This window comes from Oryzias latipes, chromosome 7 (assembly GCF_053564925.1).
Source record: "Oryzias latipes strain Hd-rR chromosome 7, Olatipes_Hd-rR_3.1".
In the NCBI taxonomy this organism is placed as follows: Eukaryota; Metazoa; Chordata; class Actinopteri; order Beloniformes; family Adrianichthyidae; genus Oryzias; species Oryzias latipes.
In genome coordinates, this window is record NC_136243.1 from 16418426 (window position 1) to 16437366 (window position 18941).

Below are 18941 nucleotides of genomic sequence, written 5' to 3' on the forward strand. Positions count from 1 at the left end.
GTGTTGAATCACAACACAGTTTTGATGTTGTCTTCTCGTTAACACAGCATGTCTTTACTTCTCTCTCTGTCTGGGAAAACAATGTTTTCATCATTGTTTTGCTACGTACCATTGACTGTATAAGAGAACTGGACTGAGCAAGTGTGATGTCACCCATAGAAAATGACTTGATTCTGATTCCAATGAAATGAAGTCAATTATACTGCCATTTTTCTGCAATATGTCCGTCACCACGTTGGAACCAGACGTCCTCTGTAAGCCTTGATTGGTCTGTGTCGGTCCGAGTCCACATTTCTATGGCAACCTCCCTCTCCAATAAGGAGAGAGCTTGTTGGAAGGCCACAATCCTTCCACAGCAGGCTCAGGAGAATCTGTCAACTAAACGCTTCAAACTTTTGACATGAGACCACTTACTTTTACTGAGGCATCTGTTTGGTCAGTATATTAGTTGAATAACATGCACTACAGCAAAAATATCATGAAAAAAAAAAGTAGGAATAGCAAAAATTAAAAGAAAGTAACAAACATTCGGACAAACATGACTAAGTAATAGTTGTTTATGTTTCAATAAAAGTCTGAAGGATTTCAACTTTTTGGGACCGGCAGGTATTTCCTGTATGAAATATGAGGGGGGGGAGGGGTCACTCATTCCTGTTCTCATTTACAGTCAATGCTACATAGCATGCTAGCATGTTGCAGCTAATTTAGGCTAAACACAAAATGCACTTGTTTTGAGAATAAACCAAATTTCTGGCAACATGATGTTCTGCGTATAGCATACTATAGATATATTTCTTTAATCTAAAAGACAGCTAAATTGATACATGAATGTAGACTGGCCTTTTCTTGTGGCCAGTCTAAGGCACACCTGTGCAATAAGCATGCTGTCTAATCAGCATCTTGGTATGGCACACCTGTGAGGTGGGATGGATTGTCTTGGCAAAGGAGAAGTGCTCACTATCACAGATTTAGACAGATTTGTGGACAATATTTCAGAGAACTGGTTATTTTGTGTATGTGGAAAATGTTTCACATCTTTGAGTTCATACCATAAGAAATGGGAGCAATAACAAAAGTGTTGCGTTTATATTTTTGGTCAGTGTATTTGGTCTTTATTCTACTTTCTTTTTTGCAGCTCTTCTCTTGTTTTTGTAAAAGCTGGTCCTTCTGCCAGCATTTGATTATAGTAAACCAAAGAACAAGCTTTTATCAAGCTATCTGAAGACAGTTGGTTTGTCGGCATAAATTACCTCCAAACAACCTGGTGCTGATTCTCCCTGTGGGTGGAGAAATCGAGAAATCAATGAAGTTAATTGCTGATGATCTTTTCGCAATTCACATACCAGACTCTGGATGTACTGTATTCTGCAGTTTCAGGATAAGTGAGGAATAAGTGATTATAAAGTAGAAACCTTATGGAAACCCACAAAGAAGCAGCTTTGAGCAGCAGACTGGCAGCAAAAGGATCAGACAGCCAAGTCTTCTAAGCTTATTGGTTTGAAGTGATGACTCAAAAGCATTCACAGGGACCGGTCAAAATGGATTACAATACCGTTATTACCATATCTGCCTGATAAAGTCTGGAAAAGATTAACGTGTAAGGTACCTGCTCCGTTACATGTCTACATGGTTGGACTTTTTTTTTTATGGTGTATACTGGAAAAACTAAATCTTAAGGAAGTAAAAAGATGCTTGTTTGAAGAAAATGTGTCTTTTTTTCCCTGTCCTGCAAGACAAATAATTTCATCAAGAAAGATTTTCTATAAAAAATAATCATAGTTTAAGAAAACATGTCTCAGAATGTTTTTCTTAAAAAATGAATTTGTATTTTTTTTACCCCATTGGCAGATTTTCTTTTCTCATGTAACCCTTGTGCTATCTTAGATGACCCCACCCTTACATTGACGTGTTCTCCCTACCATGACAAAGGTGGATAAAGGTGGAAAGATTTCATGTAATCCATGGACACCAGTAAAGATCACAAATCATTGAAGAAAAAAGGTTCAGAGCACTGTCTAGTGGGTCTAGATGACCCAACTCCCAATGTTAAATTGCCTAGGATAGCACAAGGGAAAGTTTTTGAAATTTGAAAAATTTTTGATTTATTTCTCAGGGGCCTGAGTTTACTGTGTCCATTGAAAATGCAGCTACGATAAAATTAAAAAACCCTCTTTTGATATTTTATTTTGGATTAAGCTATTTTATTTCATCACTATGTGAATTGTTCAACTTCCTATTTTCTACTCACTTTTCCAATAATATTACTTTTGGTCGATTTTGGCAAAGAGAAAAAGCATGTTGTTAGGACAAAAAAAATGCTTAGAAATATCTCAGATGGTTGGGGGTTTTGTTTGACCAAAAAGTTTAAAAAACTTTAATATGAGTAAGCCTAGTAAGCTAAGCTGTGCAATATTATTAAAATGTAATAATTACAGCTGGTGCCACAAAGGGGAAAAAACTAATGTGGCTTGCAAAAAGAAGCTCTGTTGAAGAGAAAATCTGAATCTCAATCAATCTTTCGCTGATGTTCTGAGAAGAAATCTAAAAAAGCAGATACTTTTAGTTTAACTTTAGTCTAATTTTAGTTTTTTTGCAATAACTATTTTTGCTGGATCAAAAAAACATACTTCTATTTGTGTTGTTTCATCTCACATCTAAAAAACGAATCTTAACAAATTCAAATAACTATGTAACATGTTTGTGGCGTTCACTCCTTCAGACATTTCTATAGTTATATGATCGAAAACACCCTGAACCTAAAGGGTGGCGTAGGAATAGTCTGCGTTCACACACACAGCTAAAGTGCACTTTCTGCTCTGTGTGGGCCGTTCTGACCACATCTCCTGCAGAACACTTTAGTGAGGAGCAGCACACTTCTCCTGACTTCATTTACCTAATATATCCTGTCCATCAAGCTAAGTAGGAATGTAAAACGACACATAGTAGTTTAGCTCCTTAAAAAATAATGCACGCTTATAGTTCTGGAGGCTGCTGCTGCTTCAGAAGTCTTTTGAGCCATTAAGGTGTTGTGCTTTTCAGCTCCCAGATATAATCTCAATTATATATGTTCCTCTAAAGCTTTATTTGTATTCTTATATAAGTGTGCAACAGAAAAAAATAACATTTTACAGCAATGCAAACTACATTTGGAACTGTGATTTAAGTGGAGGTAGCTGGCAGGATCATTCTGGCTGACTATGAAAAAAACTTTTTAATAACAATATATCAACATACAGTATGTCTCCTCTGAAGAATGAGGCTATTTTGATAGCATTCCCTTTACTGCCGACTCAGATTTCAGCTCAAATTTCACTAAAGATGTTCAGATTTTTAGTATCACTTAACCACATTGTGCTTATAAATGTGCCAGAGGGGGGAAACAGTCACCGAAGGCTGTATTTTCCCATGAGACCCTGGTGCACACTACCGAACTGGTTTTACTTGTGGCATTATACCCGATTCTCCATTTTCAAGACTTCAACAGCTGAAGACTGTAGAGCGGTCCAGTTTCAGGGGTTGAATACAATAGTTGTCCTTTAAATCCAGTGCATTGTTCTGTTCTATTGTTCCTCCCTTTCCCTGCTGCATTTTTCCCTTCAGCCTGCATTTTCATTAAGCTCCATTCCGTCTTGACTGTGCCGGACGCAGAGACACTTCAAGTTTACTTGATGGTCATCAGCAAACCCGCCTTCTTGCTCTTGTCCAAAGCGTCGGCCACATGCCGAGCTTTATGATGTGACGCGTGTGAAGTCTGCACAAGGCAGTGCTGTCTCTTGGCAACATCCCCCCGCCTGTTTGTTCTGTGCTGCACCATGGGATGAATCACATCTCTGTGCTGATGTGTTGGGCCTCCGTTCTGGCCCACTTGTTCCTTCTAGTCCAATCAGAGGTAGCCCAGCTGCTCCTTGAGACCCACAATAGACTCACCCTGAAGAAAATTTTGTTTTTAGTGTTTTTAACATGTTCTTGTGGGATTTTTATCAAGATGGAGGACATATGTAAAGAAAATTAAGCTTTAAAATTGCACTTCTGAGTATTTCTTTATTCAAATTGTTGTGAATCAAGAACAGATGAAAAACTGCCGTTTGAAAAACACATGTAGTTGTGACACAGAAGCTACAATTGGCAAGCCACAAGCTCCCTGCTCCGCTCCATTCTGATGCATCCACTTTTAGACGACTAGAATCTTAAACGTCTTTGTTTTCATTGTCTGAGCTCGAATCTCAAAACTGGACGGCTGGATAGCTCCAACATTGCTCGCCATTTTTGTTGCATCCCCAATGTTTGGTTGGCATTGTTACCTCCTCCTCTGATGACAACAGAAGGGAAGGGCCCATTAAGAGCATTTAAACCCCCACTATAATCACCTTTTGATCTATTTTAAAAGTCTTCCCAGTTCACTTTTAATAAAGATTAGCATTATTTGAAAAAAGTGCAATTGTTTTTTTCACAGTTTGTGCAGAGCAGCAGGAGTTCATTAGAAATTCGCCTCTGAGTTGTGGGCGGAACCCCCCCCCCCTTCCCGTCCCCCATCTGTTTACACTTTCTTTCTACCATTAGCTTACAGTCAACCCCACGTGATATCGAATCCATCCAGCCATACAGTTTTGGTCCGGATGCCAGATCGCACGAGGAAAACAAAGACGTGTAGTCATCTACAAGTGGATAGATTTTTTTGTCTCCTCCTGATTCACATTAATTAAGTAAAGCATTTTAGGCTTAATTTTCTTTATAAATGTCCTCCACCAGGAGAAAAATCCAAAAGAACATATTAAAAACACCAAAAACACTATTTTCTTTAGGGTGAGTCTTGAAGCTGTTAATTATAAAACCAAACATGTTGCTGACTCAGTCTTAGTTGATACCTGCGTTTTTGCAGCGCTGGTGTTTCGTCAGAGTGAACACATCGAGCTTAAATGTGTGCTGGAGTAAAGTTAGTTCGTCTCAGCGAAATCTTCTTACCTTAACAAGCTTAGATGATGTGTTGTGGGTCTCATTCAGTGCTTTGAAGGTACTGGACTCCTGACTGAAGTTTGCAGCTTGGCCGTCTTTGCTCCCTTTTTTTTTTTTTTTTTAATCCCTCATGCTTGTGTTTAATGTTTAGGTGAATTAAATGACTGCAAAGTGCGGGCATTGGTGTGTTGAGCTTGTTTATGCCAACAGAGCATTTGCAGTATTAAAAAAAAAAAGAAAAAGTGAGAGGAGGTGGAATTTCACACCAGCATTACTTTCCCCGTCCCTTGTCTTTCTGTCCCCAGTCGTCCTATCAGCTTCTTTGCTCGTCTTTCTGGTGAGCTCCCTCCCCCTCCAAAGCTATTCAGATGACACTCTGCAGGATTATCGCTCAGTCTCTGAGACACACTGTTTTGGTTGGACACATTGTTCAGTCTGGGTTCACTTTGACCACAGAGGTTGGGAAGATAGAACTTTTATCTGTTGGAGTCCTAGTCATTATAATTGGACTGTAGAGGAGGCAAAAACATCCAAACATTTGTGGATTCCCTTCTTTTTCTCAATGATGGAGCCAACTTTGGTAAGTACATGTGCAAAAAAAGAAAAGAAAACGGTAGCAGCAAAAGTTAACATGTTTGGTTTGTCGTAAGAAGTTGTCTTATATCTTTGACTGAAATCCCTTCTGTGCAATGGCAACAGGCGCTGACAGACTAAAGCTTGCAGAAAGGACTGCTTTGTCAGCAACTGTTGAGACAATGACTTTCAAACTAAAAGATGCTCCCAAAGAAGATTTTGAAACATAAAATGACAAACTCACAGTCTTTTCTTTTTAAATACTAAGTCTTTAAAAGCGAACGTCTTAAAGCATTTGTGTGTGTTTGTGTTGGTTACAAGCATATCTTGTTATTATGACACTTGAAATAATGAGTAGTATGTTTTCGCTATTTTTTTTAATTTTGCTCATTGGGTCATATTGTGGGGAATGAGAGGTGTGTTCACTGTCACTGAGGTAGATTGACCTTCATAACTTGAAGCGGCTCCGTCCGATTCCCCCCAAAAAGACCAAATCTGTGGTTTTTCATTGATGTACGTTGTGTCTGAGCCTGACCTGACAAGCTAAGGCCAAAAGCACAAGTCGTTTCTCTGCTTTTTATCGACTTGAGCATTCATAAGGCTGTCTGATGCGTTAACTAGCAGTTTAAAAACCTGGAACTCATCTTTGTGTTTGTCAGCGTTCTGAGACGGATCACAAAGACCTCTGTAGGTTTTCCAAGCTTTCGTGTTTCTGTCAAAATATTTTTGCGTAGAAGAAATGTGTGAGTTTTAGCTGAACAATGCTTATTCCTGGTCTCAGGTTTTGTGCCAGAGCTTTAAAAGGCTTTAATGTTAATAGGCATTGTAGTCTTAGATGCTGAAGCTCATTGGGTGACTTAGCTGAAGGACAGGTAGCTCGGCCGGTCCTGTTGACTGGGATTAAGAAACGCTCCTTTAGAGCAGCTTAACTTTCTAGCTGCTTGCATCAGAAAGTCGACCACTATAAAGAGAGGAGAAAAATAAATAGAGCAACTGGATTCATCTGACAGCAACTGTACATGCAGGATATTTTTGAAATATGTTAGATACTTTCTTCTTACATTTTCCTTCAATAAGTGTTCATATTTATTGACCTTGATGTTGGGTTGTTGTCATTCCATCTTTAAACCTTGTGCTATCCTAGGCACTTTAACATTGGGAGTTGGGTCATCTAGACCCACTAGACAGTGCTCTGAACCTTTTTTCTTCAATGATTTGTGAATCTCACTGGTGTCCATGGATAACATGAAATCTTTCCACCTTTATCCACCTTTGTCATGGTAGGAATAACACTTCAAAATAAGGGTCATCTAAGATAGCACAAGGGCTAAAAGGTCTCGTTACAATCAAGTTGATTATTTTTAATTGGCTTAACAAAATGTTTAAACATTGTGAGTATAGTTAAATTTTTGTCATAAAAAGTTAATAAAAGTTCCAGCCACTTCCTGGAAAGTCTGAGGAATTCTAAACAGCAACAATGCACACCAATCAAAAAGGGTAGAAATTGTGTCCAGTTTAGTTTTTGCCAGCAAAAGATGCAGGGATTAACCCATTGACCCCTGAACTTTGGAGCAAAGGTGGTTTGATGCATATTCGCATCAGTGGGTGTCAAGAAATTCAACTTTGGAGTTGAATTCTAAACACATGATGTGCGAAGAAAATGATCTGAGGATAATCAATATGCACTTTATTTTGTTACATGACAACAACAACAAAATCTGCACTTGATTTGATCAGAACTGGAATATGACATTAATGCAAAAATGTAAAAGGAAATAACTCAGTAGGGGTGGGATTATATAAGTTTGCTTCTTCCCACTCCTTTTCAAGCAATAAATCAAACTCTACTTGACTTTAGGTAATAATCGCTATAGTTAATGTATCTAATGGGGCTAAAGTGTGTATTGTATACATACCTGCAAATAGTTTTATTTATGATTGTGAGACACCATTGTTTTCTTCTTACATTTACGTTTTTTGTTTTTGTTTTTTAATCAATACATTCCATAATGATTTCGATATATTTGTGTGGTTTTGCTTTATTGTTTACAATCAATGCTTGAAATAAACCAATAACTCTGAAATTAAATCAGAATTCTTTATAGTTTCAATAACTACTAATAAATGAAATGCTCAGAAACACTGGTGGTTGTAACTAAAGTAGTAACCTTGATAAAGTGATTCTTGTTTAAATTGGTCATGGTTGAGTAGAAACGCTGACTTTCCAGCAGATTGAGTCCTCTTGAACAATTTGACAGGTTCTTCTTTTTGTCTATCTTTTACCTTTTTTTTTTGCTGATTTCCAGATGAATCTAACGAAGCATTTCTTCTGGAGACTAAAGAACCGTCAGTATAGCAGCTGTACTTTGCTGCAGAGAAAATTTAGAAGGAGGAGGCATGAAAACTTGTCGTAACCTGAATTTGTGACGCAGCAATGTGAAAAACTCCTGACTCAGTGTATGATCTGAAAATGGCCCCAAGTCCTCCTTCATCTACACTGAACTCTATCTAAAGCAGGAACAAAGTTGTGCATGAGGTGCAAACAGTGGTATCCAACAAAAACAGATTTTTATCCACATATGCAAAATTTAAAAAACAATTATCTGAGCGATAAATGAAAAAGGAGTCAAGCTGGAAGAATATTCGTCTTGTACACTCCCACTGTACTGGCTGTATCTCTCCAGGAAAAAAGGCATTAGTCATAAAAGCAGAAATGGATTGGGCCTCAAAGTTCAATACCAATTTAGCAGTGAGGAGTGTCTTTTACTTTCTCCTTGTTGGTGAGATATTGAACACATGTCAGACAAATAAATACATATAAACCCCCCGAGAATGGTGAGCGACTCCAGGAGGAGCCAGCGATTACAGCTCTGAGCTGGTGATGAGGGCAAATAATGACCGGACACACAGACAGGGGCAAATGTCTTGATTTGACTCAATCCTTTTCTTTTCTGTTTTAATGTCAGTTCTATTCACACGAGCCGGCCGATCTGAATCCACTGCCAACTATTTGATACTTGTTTTAGTTGTTTGAACTTCACTTTTCTCTACACCTGTCCAAGCTTTTCTCAAAATCAGCACAGTTGAGATCTGTTGAGATCTGTTTTCTCATTAAGAACTAGGATATGAAGAAAGGAAAATTGGTATTATAATGAGTTAAAATCATTTTTACTCCATACTGTTGACAATCAAAAAACTGGATTTTGGACAAAAAAAATTAAATATTTCTGTAATTCTTGATTCTATTTTAAGTGTGTAAAGTTCAATAAATGTTAAAAAGTAAGACTGACATTCAGTGGAAAGCAACATTTAGAGATTTATGTTCTATGAGGTTTTATTAAGATTGGCCAATGCGTACAGACAAAAAATATTATTGGGCTGCATCTATCTATCTATCTATCTATCTATCTATCTATCTATCTATCTATCTATCTATCTATCTATCTATCTATCTATCTATCTATCTATCTATCTATCTATCTATCTATCTATCTATCTATCTATCTATCTATCTATCTATCTATCTATCTATCTATCTGTCTGTCTGTCTGTCTGTCTGTCTGTCTGTCTGTCTGTCTGTCTGTCTGTCTGTCTGTCTGTCTGTCTGTCTGTCTGTCTGTCTGTCTGTCTGTCTGTCTGTCTGTCTATCTATCTATCTATCTATCTATCTATCTATCTATCTATCTATCTATCTATCTATCTATCTATCTATCTATCATATGCATACCATCATAGAATACAAACAAAAGGAGATAACAGAGAATAAAACTATACAGTTCATCCTACAGAGCAGTTAAATGTGCAGAGAGGTAGAAGATGCCAGAAGGTCTTTTGTTGGGACCACCCCCAGATAAACAAGAGACAGCAAATTAAAAGAAAAAAATCTGGGGAAAAATGTAGCAACTTAACATAAGGAACAAAAGAACCATTTTCATACAGTGTTTTCTGTTAATCTAATTTGAGTGATTTTTTTTTCATGGCTTTCAAGGCTCAAGGGTCTCACTCAGGAGGCTTTTCTAGGACACAACAATGCCCCGCAATGCCCCTCGGGGTACGGGGCTGTATGCTTGACGGATGAACTTATCTTTATCTCAATATTAGAAATGGCTCAACTAGAACCCAACCCCCTCAACGCTGAAAGAAAAAAACTGCAGTCACACAGGACTCAGTCCCTTGTGCTGCTTCATCTCCACGGTTGTGATGGTTGTGTCTCACGCTTGTTGCCCACTCCTTGTCTCTTTCAGTGTATGAGGAACCCAACTCTGCTTCAGAGGACAGGCTCAGCAATTAGGGTTTTTTGCGACATCCAGGACAATGTCTGGCTCCTACGATGAATCTGCAGGTGCTGACGACACCATGGACAGCTTCTGGGAGGTAAAGAGACTCCTCATCCTCATCACTTTTGGTAATACTTTGATGAAACAACTTGAGCGGTGCGGTTTTATGGGTTTTACAGAGTTTGAGTAAGATTACCACCGTTTGAAGGGCATTGTTCTGGCTTTTGAACTCTTTTGATGAATGTTCTTTTTACTCATTAGTGAGCAGGAGAGCTGGTAAAAGGCATTTCTTGCGATTCAGTGGATCACTTTTATCTTTCTGCTAAATGAGTGGTTGTGTGAATACAGTAACTGTGTTTTCGTCAAGAGTCATCTGTCTGCAGAGACAAAGGAAAAACTGATCAAACAGCCACTAAACTCTGATTTATCTGTTTTTTTAAGGCTCGATTGTCTTTTTTTGGGGGGGGGGGGATTCCTTTAGACGGGTCATATTTGGGATGTTGCTGTCATAACAGCTCAGCACCAAATGTTTTAGTTTGAAATATGTTTCTATTCCCAAACCTTTGTGAATAAAATGTCATTACCGGTATAAGTATATGTATGAGGACAAAGGAGACCTTATGTTTGGTATTCCAATATTGGAAATCCTCCTGAATCTTGCAGCACATTTATAATTGTTTCAAAAATATTTAATTGGGTTGACTAGGTGGGACTGCACGGTGGCGCGGTGGTGAGCCCTCTCGCCTGACAATGAGAAGGCCCTGGTTCGAATTCCGGTTGGGACCGTTCTGTGCGTGTTTTCTTCGAGCACTTTGGTGTCCTCCCACAGTCCAAAAACATGGTTCATAGGTAAATTGGTTACTCCAGAGTGTCCCTAGGTGCACATGTGTTTGGTAGTGATTGTGCGCCCTGCTACAGGCTGGCAACCTGTTTAGGGTGTACCCTGCCTTCGTCCAACTGTAGCCGGGACAAAGTCCGGCAACCCCGTGATCCCAAGAAGGATGTTGTCGGTTAAGAATTTAGGAGGTTGAGAAAATGGATGGATGGATGGATCAGTGGATGGATGGATTGACTAGGTTGGACGATTTAAAGAATAAACATTTAGCTTTAGTTATGGAGGCATTCCTCTGTGAAAGCAAAACTATACTAGATTATGTACTATATTATACTAGTATATACTATACTAGTAGATACTATACAAGCATTAACTAGTTACTAAACTAGTATAGTATATACTAGTACATATTAAACTAGTATAGTATATAGTGCAGTTGAAACCAAAAGTTTACATACACCACATACAAAACACATGTTTTTTTTACCGTCAGACATGAAATAAAACTAAACTTTTCCTACAATTAACAAAATTATTTCTATTTGTTAAATGTTAGAATAATGAGACTAAGGTAATTTTAGAGTCAAAAAATTACATACATTTCATTAGTATTTGGTACTCATGCCTTTAAACTGCAGTACTTGGGTCAAACGTCTTGGATGTCCTTCCACAAGCTTCTCACAAGATTTGGTTACGAATTTTAGCCCATTCCTCCAGACAGAACTGGTGTAACTTAGCCAAGTTTGTAGGTCCCCTTGCATGTACCCCCCTTTTCAGTTCTGACCATAAATGTTTAATAGGATTTACATCTGGGCTCTGTGATGGCCACTCTAAAACATCGACTTTGTTATCCTTAAGCCACTTTGTAACCAGTTTGACTGTATGCTTCGGGTCATTGTTCATTTGGAAGATCCATTTGCGCCCAAGCTTCCACTTTCGGGCTGATAGTCTTCAGATTTTGCTTCAATATTTCCACATACTGTTTTTTCCTCATGATGCCATCTATTTTGTGAAGTGCACCAGTCCCTCCACTAGCAAAACAACCCCACAACATGATGCTACCACCCCCATGTTTTACAGTTGTTATGGTGTTCCGAGGCCTGCAGGCTTCCCCCCTTTCCTCCAAACATAACTATGGCCATTGTGGCCAAACAGTTCAGTTTTAGTTTTGTCAGACCACAGGACATGTCTCCAAAAATTAAAATCTTTATCTTTGTGTGCATTAGAAAACTTGCATCTGGATTTTCAATGTATTTTTTGGAGTAATGGGTTCTTCCTGGCAGAGTCTTTCAGCCCATGCCTGTACATACAAAGCTTGTTTCACTGTTGATAATGACACATTCTTACCATCTTCAGCCAGCATCTTCACAACATCTCTTGCCTTTGTCCTTGGGTTGTTCTGGACATATAGGACCAAAGTACGTTCATTTCTGGGACACAGAACCCATCTCCTTCCTAAGCTGTATGATGGCTGGACGTTCCCATGATGTTTAGACTTGTGTATAAATGTCTGGACAGATGAACGTGGCACCTTCGGGCATCTGGCACAGCAAGTGTGTTTCAAATGTGCCCTAATAGCTATCAACATGTGTTTCTAATAAAGTCAAATGCTGTCAATAAGCGTATCAGAAGCTTCCAAGCAGATGACATCGTCATCTGGGGTTTCTCAAATTGTTTAAAGGCATAGTGATCTTAGCGAATGTAAACTCTTGTCTTTGATGAAAGTAATAAAAAATGGTCTAAATAAACCATAGTCTAATTATACTGACATTTAGCAAATAGAAATAATTTTTTCTATTCTAATTGACCTACAACGGGAAACATTTACTTTTCTTTAATGTCTAATGGTGAGAAAAAAAAGCATATATGTGTTTTTATGTGGTCTATGTAATCTTCTGGTTTCAACTGTATATAGCCTGCTAGTATTGTTTATCTGAAAGTAAGTCAGCATTGATTCTAAACCCAGATTATAGAATATAGTCAGGGTTAGTAGTATAGTGTAGTATAGTACTAATACTATACTAGTAAATTTTTGTATACTACACTTGAATAGTACTACACTATACCTATATAGTACCACACTTTACTTGTACACTTGCAATATATACTATATTTAAGTGACAAAGTCATAAAAATGCAGTTTGTGTAGACAGCACTGGTGCAATAAAGGTTTGTTTATTTTTTATTGAGAATTTGTTTGGAAACTATAAGATGGAAATCATTATTCATTCCAGTCATAAAGCACAGGAATACTGTAAATGGAAGTACCGGTTATTGTATCTTGTTTCAAATTAAAATTAACAACTGTGAGCTTGTTTTTCCCCCAAAAATATTAGCTGTGCACAAAACTCAGATTTAAAAAAAATCTGTTAGAAAATAAATCATTGTTAGGCGTAAAATAAAATATTTAAAAAACAAATGCAATTGTGAGTTATCACATCTGTTAGAAAGGGGCTTATTTATAGTATCTGGTTATAACTAAAGAGAATTTGGGAGGTGGAATTGTTTTATGGTATTCTAGTAATATACTATTTTGATTTTTTTAAATCAATTTGAACTGTTATTCTTGAAATATAAAAAAAAAAACGTCAAATATAAAGGATTTCTTTGTGACCTGAATAAGAATTATTCATCGATCCATTTTCAGAAGCCGCTGAATCCCTTTCAGGGTCACGGGGTTGGTTGAGCCAACCCAGGTCCTATTGGGCGAAGGCGGGTTGCACCCTGAACAGGTCGCCAGTCTAATGCAGGGCTGAGAACCAGAAACAGATAAATCTTTGATCCAGTCGTATCTTAGCCATAATGATCTCACATTCTTTTATACTGCTCTGCATATTCAGCTTTAGCTCATAAGCTGCTATAAAAACCTCACAAGCTCCATCCTCGCATATAAGAGTCCCAGTCACTTTGGGAATGCTAGCCTATCTTTTTTCAGAATAAAAGACTTTCAATGGTTGTGGGTTTATAGTGTTTTTAAAGGTTGGGGCTGAGAGTAGGCTCGGTGTATTAAGATCTATATTTAATATATCATTGTAATGTCCTCTGAAGTGACATCAACTTGTGGGAATGTTGGGAGCACGTTAAACCCACTCAATTAGCCATGATGAATTTGCTTGCCACAGAGTCACTTTGACAAGCAGCTCTTAGCAAAGGCGCACAAAGAGCCCATGTCATCCTCCGCTCTGAGGCTGCCTTTCACCGCTCGCACCTGCACCGTCTCCACATTCTGGCGACAAAAAAGCCAAAATCTGCTGATTTGCGGATCCTGGAACTCAGGTGTGTTTCAGGGATCAAACAAGTCCACCTGAGTGTTTCTGGTGGTGTGACTTGGCGTTGTGTCACTCAGGGCAAAACTCATACGGCCAAACACCTGTTCCCATGTCTCCCTGCAGCTTTCATCTTGTGATCATAACCTCACATGCAAGCTGGCGTGTGGACCAATCACAGCTCTGGCTGCAGACGCCGTCAGACAGGGTCTCCATAAGCTGCGTTTGTAGGATGCTATAGATGCTCAATGTCTTTATATCCTCAACACACACACACAGACACCCAAATGAAGGGATGGTGGCATTTCTGTCTGTACCTCGTCATCCCTTTCTGAGAGTCTGTCTCTCTGCATTACACCACTCAAGAGGATTAAAGCAACCACACACACAGTCATGCAAACCCAAGCCCATGTTCTTGCATAACTACACATGCACAGGCACGAGTAAACCCCCCCTCCTTACTACCCTCCCTTCATCAGGCACCATGAGCTCAAGCCCCCTGCAGGCACCCGGGGAGGCGGAGCCACCAGCCTGCTGTTTCTTTTTAAGGTCTTTTCTCTTAAAGTGGCACATCCTGTGTCTGAGACACAATGCAGCACAGCAATATTGACAGAAAGTGGAAAAAAACTGACACTATCTGTAAAAATTCACTTTGTGATTGAATCAATGTAAATAATAAATGCAACTAGAAGTATAATAATTGTGTTTTAGCAAAGATGGGACAAACGAAAACCTTTAATTTTTATTCAGTAAGGATGCCAAAACCTGAAACGATATAGCACTTCTTTAAACTAAGGAAATAGTTGTTGTTTCCCAACACATTATATATGAAAATGAATAAGAAAACGAAACATATAGGCATCCCACAATTTAAAGCCCGTTTTTGTTGGACTGCTACGTTTGTCCCTACTACACGTTTTGGGATGAGACTGATTTAACTGAGCCACTTAAAATTAGACTTTGATGCTGACAAAAAGAAGTTCCTGAAGTTTTTTCTGTAGAAGGAAGCATCATAGGTATCATGAATATAAGTACCTAGGTGTCTGGGTTGATGACTCCCTCACTTTGAAACTACACATTGAAAAACTTGTAAAGAAATTAAAACTGAAACATGGTTTTCCCTTTTGCATAGCTTTTCTTTTAAAGTAAAAAAGCGACTTGTCACTGCTACCATTTTGCCTGGGATAGATTATGGTGACATTCTGTATAGGAATGCCCCATGGTCAAGTCTTCAAATGTTGGACACAATGTTTCATATTGCTTTGAGGTTCACAACTAACTGTAAATCGATGACACACCACTGTGTCTTGGACACAAGACTACAGTGATCTTCCCTGGCTATTCGGAGGCAGTCTCATGTATACATTTTTGTTTCCATGGCCGTGCTTGGTTTGCTACCCCCTTACATACGCTCTTTACTCAAGAGGAGAAACGTAGAATCTCCCTCATTGAGATCAAATGAGCTGATACTGCTGACTGTGCCTTTTGCTAATACAGAGCTGGGGAAAAAGAAGCATTTCTTCACTCTGCTCCTGCTACCTGGAACATCTTACAGAAAGATTGGAAACTGACACATCTGCTCCCTTTAAATGCTTTTAAAATGCGACTGAAGTACCTAGAGGCCCCCATTGTTTGCTTGCAAATTATATTTATAAATCTAGACATTTTAATGTAATATAATTGTCTGTTTAATGTACTGTTGTTTTAGAAGCTGCTGCCTATTGGCCTGGATTCGCTTTAAAAAGAGGTTTTTAATCTCAGCAGGACCTTCCTGGTTAAACAAAGGTTAAATACATTTTAAAAAATTGTTTTTCTTATTTATATTGTACATACAATTTTGAGAAATTTATCTTTAAATCTTTATCTCTAGTCTTCTTTTAACTGGTCTAGAAATGAGGATGATGGGAAAGTATTAGTATGTATGTATTTTAACGACGTAAAACCTTTTAACAATACAAGCTTATTTTTAGGACATCAAATTTCCAATTACCAGAACTATAGCCCTAAATATGTGTTGTTTAGCTCATTTCAAGGTTCAATTTTGTCTTAAAAGAGCAAGGCATCAGTACATATTTTAAGTAATTTAAGAAAAATTTCACTATAGGCAAATGTTGGCATTTATAACAATTAAAACATATAGTATTTTATATTTTTTATTTGTTCTGAGAAGGATATTTTTTCCAGTGCAGCCTTCCTGTCCATCAGCTTCTGAAAGAACAAAGAGTACTGCAAACACTCTAAAGCTTTCCAAGCAGAGTTGAAGCTGTTAAAGCTATTGTTATAGCTGTTTGCAAAAGCAGATGGGTAGATACTTTAGCACCTTAACGTATGTTTTTTTAATGATGCACATGTCATTATAGGCTTATATTTAGCTTTTTTTGTTCTTCTTTGAGAAGCAAACAAGATTAATTGTGAGTCTCTTGCATTTGCTTTTCTCTGAGCTCAGGTGGGGAACTACAAACGCGCCGTCAAGAGATTTGATGATGGCCATCGGCTCTGCAATGATCTTATGGGCTGCCTGCAGGAACGTGCCAAGATAGAAAAAGCGTACGGAGATCAGCTAACTACTTGGTCCAAAAGATGGAGACAACTCATTGAGAAAGGTCAGCTTTTTTAAGGTTGTTCTACGAAGACGTTCTGCATTCAATATTTTTATTAAAATGAAGTAACTCTCAGGTCCACAGTACGGCTCTGTGGAGAGAGCCTGGCTGGCTGTGATGACCGAGGCAGAAAAAGTAAGCGAACTGCACCAAGACGTGAAGAACAACCTGCTGAATGAAGATGTGGAGAAGGTGAAGAACTGGCAGAAGGAGGCATATCACAAGCAAATGATTGGAGGCTTCAAAGAGGCTAAGGAAGCAGAAGAAGGTTTCAAAAAGGCTCAGAAGCCATGGGCCAAAAAACTCAAGGAGGTACGTTTGTGAACAGAAATCCATCCATTTTCTTAACTCGCTGTATTTCTTTCAGGGTCACGGGGTCACCAGAGTCATCAGAGCCTATCCTAACTACTGTTGTGTGACGGCGGGGTATGGACAAAAGTGTTGTTTTTTTGTTTTAGAAAAATCAGAGGGTTAAAACAAGGCCCATCCAGACATATACGGTGCAATCAACCATATAGGTGAAACATTTTTAATATCACAACTGATAAGATGTTTAAAAGTGGTAGACAAAGAGACTGAGTCCTGTGTATAAAGGTTATAATGGTGTCGTGTGCAAACCCCAGATTACCAAGTGCAAAGTGATGGATAAAGCCGGGCAAAGTCCACAGCTGTAGGACTGAAGTTCAGCCAGAATGTATGTATTCTATGGTATGGTTTGGTAATCAGATGAGTACGTTTGTACGGGGTCATATCAGGATCCTATTAAAGAGAATGAACAATCAGATTGCAAATGTGAAAAATAGACATAATAAATTTTGAAAATGTTTTCTTTAAATTTGAAAACAGCTTTAAACTCAAAAGTAAACATTAAGGAAATATTGAAAATATTGAGAAAACAAATTAGCTAATTAGAAAACTATACAATGTTAAGTTGAAAGGAATATGGAAATTTTCACCTGAAAAATTGTGAATTTGAAACTAGAATACAAAAACTGTAAACCTAAATCTGTTATTATAAATGAAAAATAAGGTTAATTTGCGACATTTACTAATCAGTTTTTTCAACTTTTTTTTGTTTTGTTTCTTACACGCTTTGTTTTCAGTCCTCAGTTTATAATTTTAATTTGTTTGTGTTGGGCTAAATTTTATGTGGGGGTGGAGCTTTAAGGCAATTGGCTAGCGAGACACTGTTGACACTGGGTGATAGAGGTTAGGGTGACATCATTTCTGCTCCAAAACAGTCTGCTGTTGGCGCCGCCGCCGTCATCCCTCCCTTGATGTGGCATACAGTAGAGATAAAGCCATCCTAGGGTTTGGTTTCAAGTCTTGCCCCAGTTGATGCTTTTAGCTGGACTAGTTTGTGTAAGTGTTTTTTTATTTCTTTTTTTGTTTTGTGGTTGAGGTATGATGATATGGGGCTCATTTTCAAGGTTTGAGCGCTTTTGAATGCAATGTTAGGTTGCATAAACTGCAGTGGACTTGGATTTAGCAGGTAGCTGGTGCAAGACCAGGCTTGGTGTATCAGTATGAAAAAACAAAAATCAAACTCCCAGTTAATATCACTTCACTGTGGTGACCACTGAAATAATGTTTGATTTCAGCAACAAACTTCCTCCACGGAGTAACAAAGGACTCATGATGAATATGCAAATATCAGACTGTTCTTTCATTTGGACTGAAGATGTCAGCTCCAGAGTGGGGCCACAGCCGCTCCACCCTCAAAGCGGCCCTTTGTGTTTCTGCAGCCAAACAACTGGCCCGCAGCCACAAAAATCTGGTGCCAAAGCAACAACAACGCTTTGCTGGTCTTCAGCTAAGAACTGCTTACAGTACACATGAGCCAAGGAAAACCCCAATCTGAACCGTTGAGCTGCACAGCATTCCCTGAGCCCAATCCAGAGATGACAAAACAAATGCAGCGCTCGAACCAAGCAGTGTCCTTTGGAAACTTCAAAACGACCCGTCCATCGTGGTGTAGCTGTGTCATTTCATTTAAAAGTTGTATTTAAAAAACTGTTATAAACTAAAACATTTGTGCACAAGTCACAGAGTATTTTCCTTAAAATATGGCTCTGCTATCCAAAAATGATGAATGTGTGTCGCTTTATTGTGTGATTGATTTTTCTTTTCTTTTATGTTGACCACTTGTTGTGTTTGGATATACAGATGGAAGCAGCAAAGAAAACATACCATTTGGCCTGCAAGGAGGAGAGGCTGGCTGCAGCCCGAGAGGCCAACGGCAAGACCGAGGCCTCCGTCACGCCAGACCAGCAGAAGAAACTCCACGAGAAGGTGGACAAATGCAAACAGGATGTGCAAAAGGTAACAAACTTTGGGATTTGATTAAGCTCCATAGGCTCTCAAAGACCCACTTCGATGAAGATTGTTTTTGTAACATGTTCTTGTGGCATTTTTCTGATGATGGAGGACATATATA

General features: G+C 38.5%; 1 protein-coding gene across 2 annotated transcripts in view; it reads left to right on the forward strand.

The window, feature by feature from the left end:
* pacsin1a (protein kinase C and casein kinase substrate in neurons 1a) overlaps positions 1-18941 on the forward strand; it is a 34176-nt gene that overhangs the window by 9131 nt on the left and 6104 nt on the right. Inside the window, exons 1-5 of one of the 2 annotated variants that reach the window (XM_011477422.4) lie at positions 5345-5533; positions 9771-9900; positions 16351-16507; positions 16581-16816; positions 18671-18826. In XM_011477422.4, coding sequence (XP_011475724.1) covers positions 9841-9900; positions 16351-16507; positions 16581-16816; positions 18671-18826 — 609 coding nt within the window. In that variant the 5' untranslated portion in view covers positions 5345-5533; positions 9771-9840. Of the gene's footprint in view, positions 1-5344; positions 5534-9770; positions 9901-16350; positions 16508-16580; positions 16817-18670; positions 18827-18941 lie in introns of those variants that run through there. The other variant, XM_004070920.5, reaches the window with a different exon arrangement.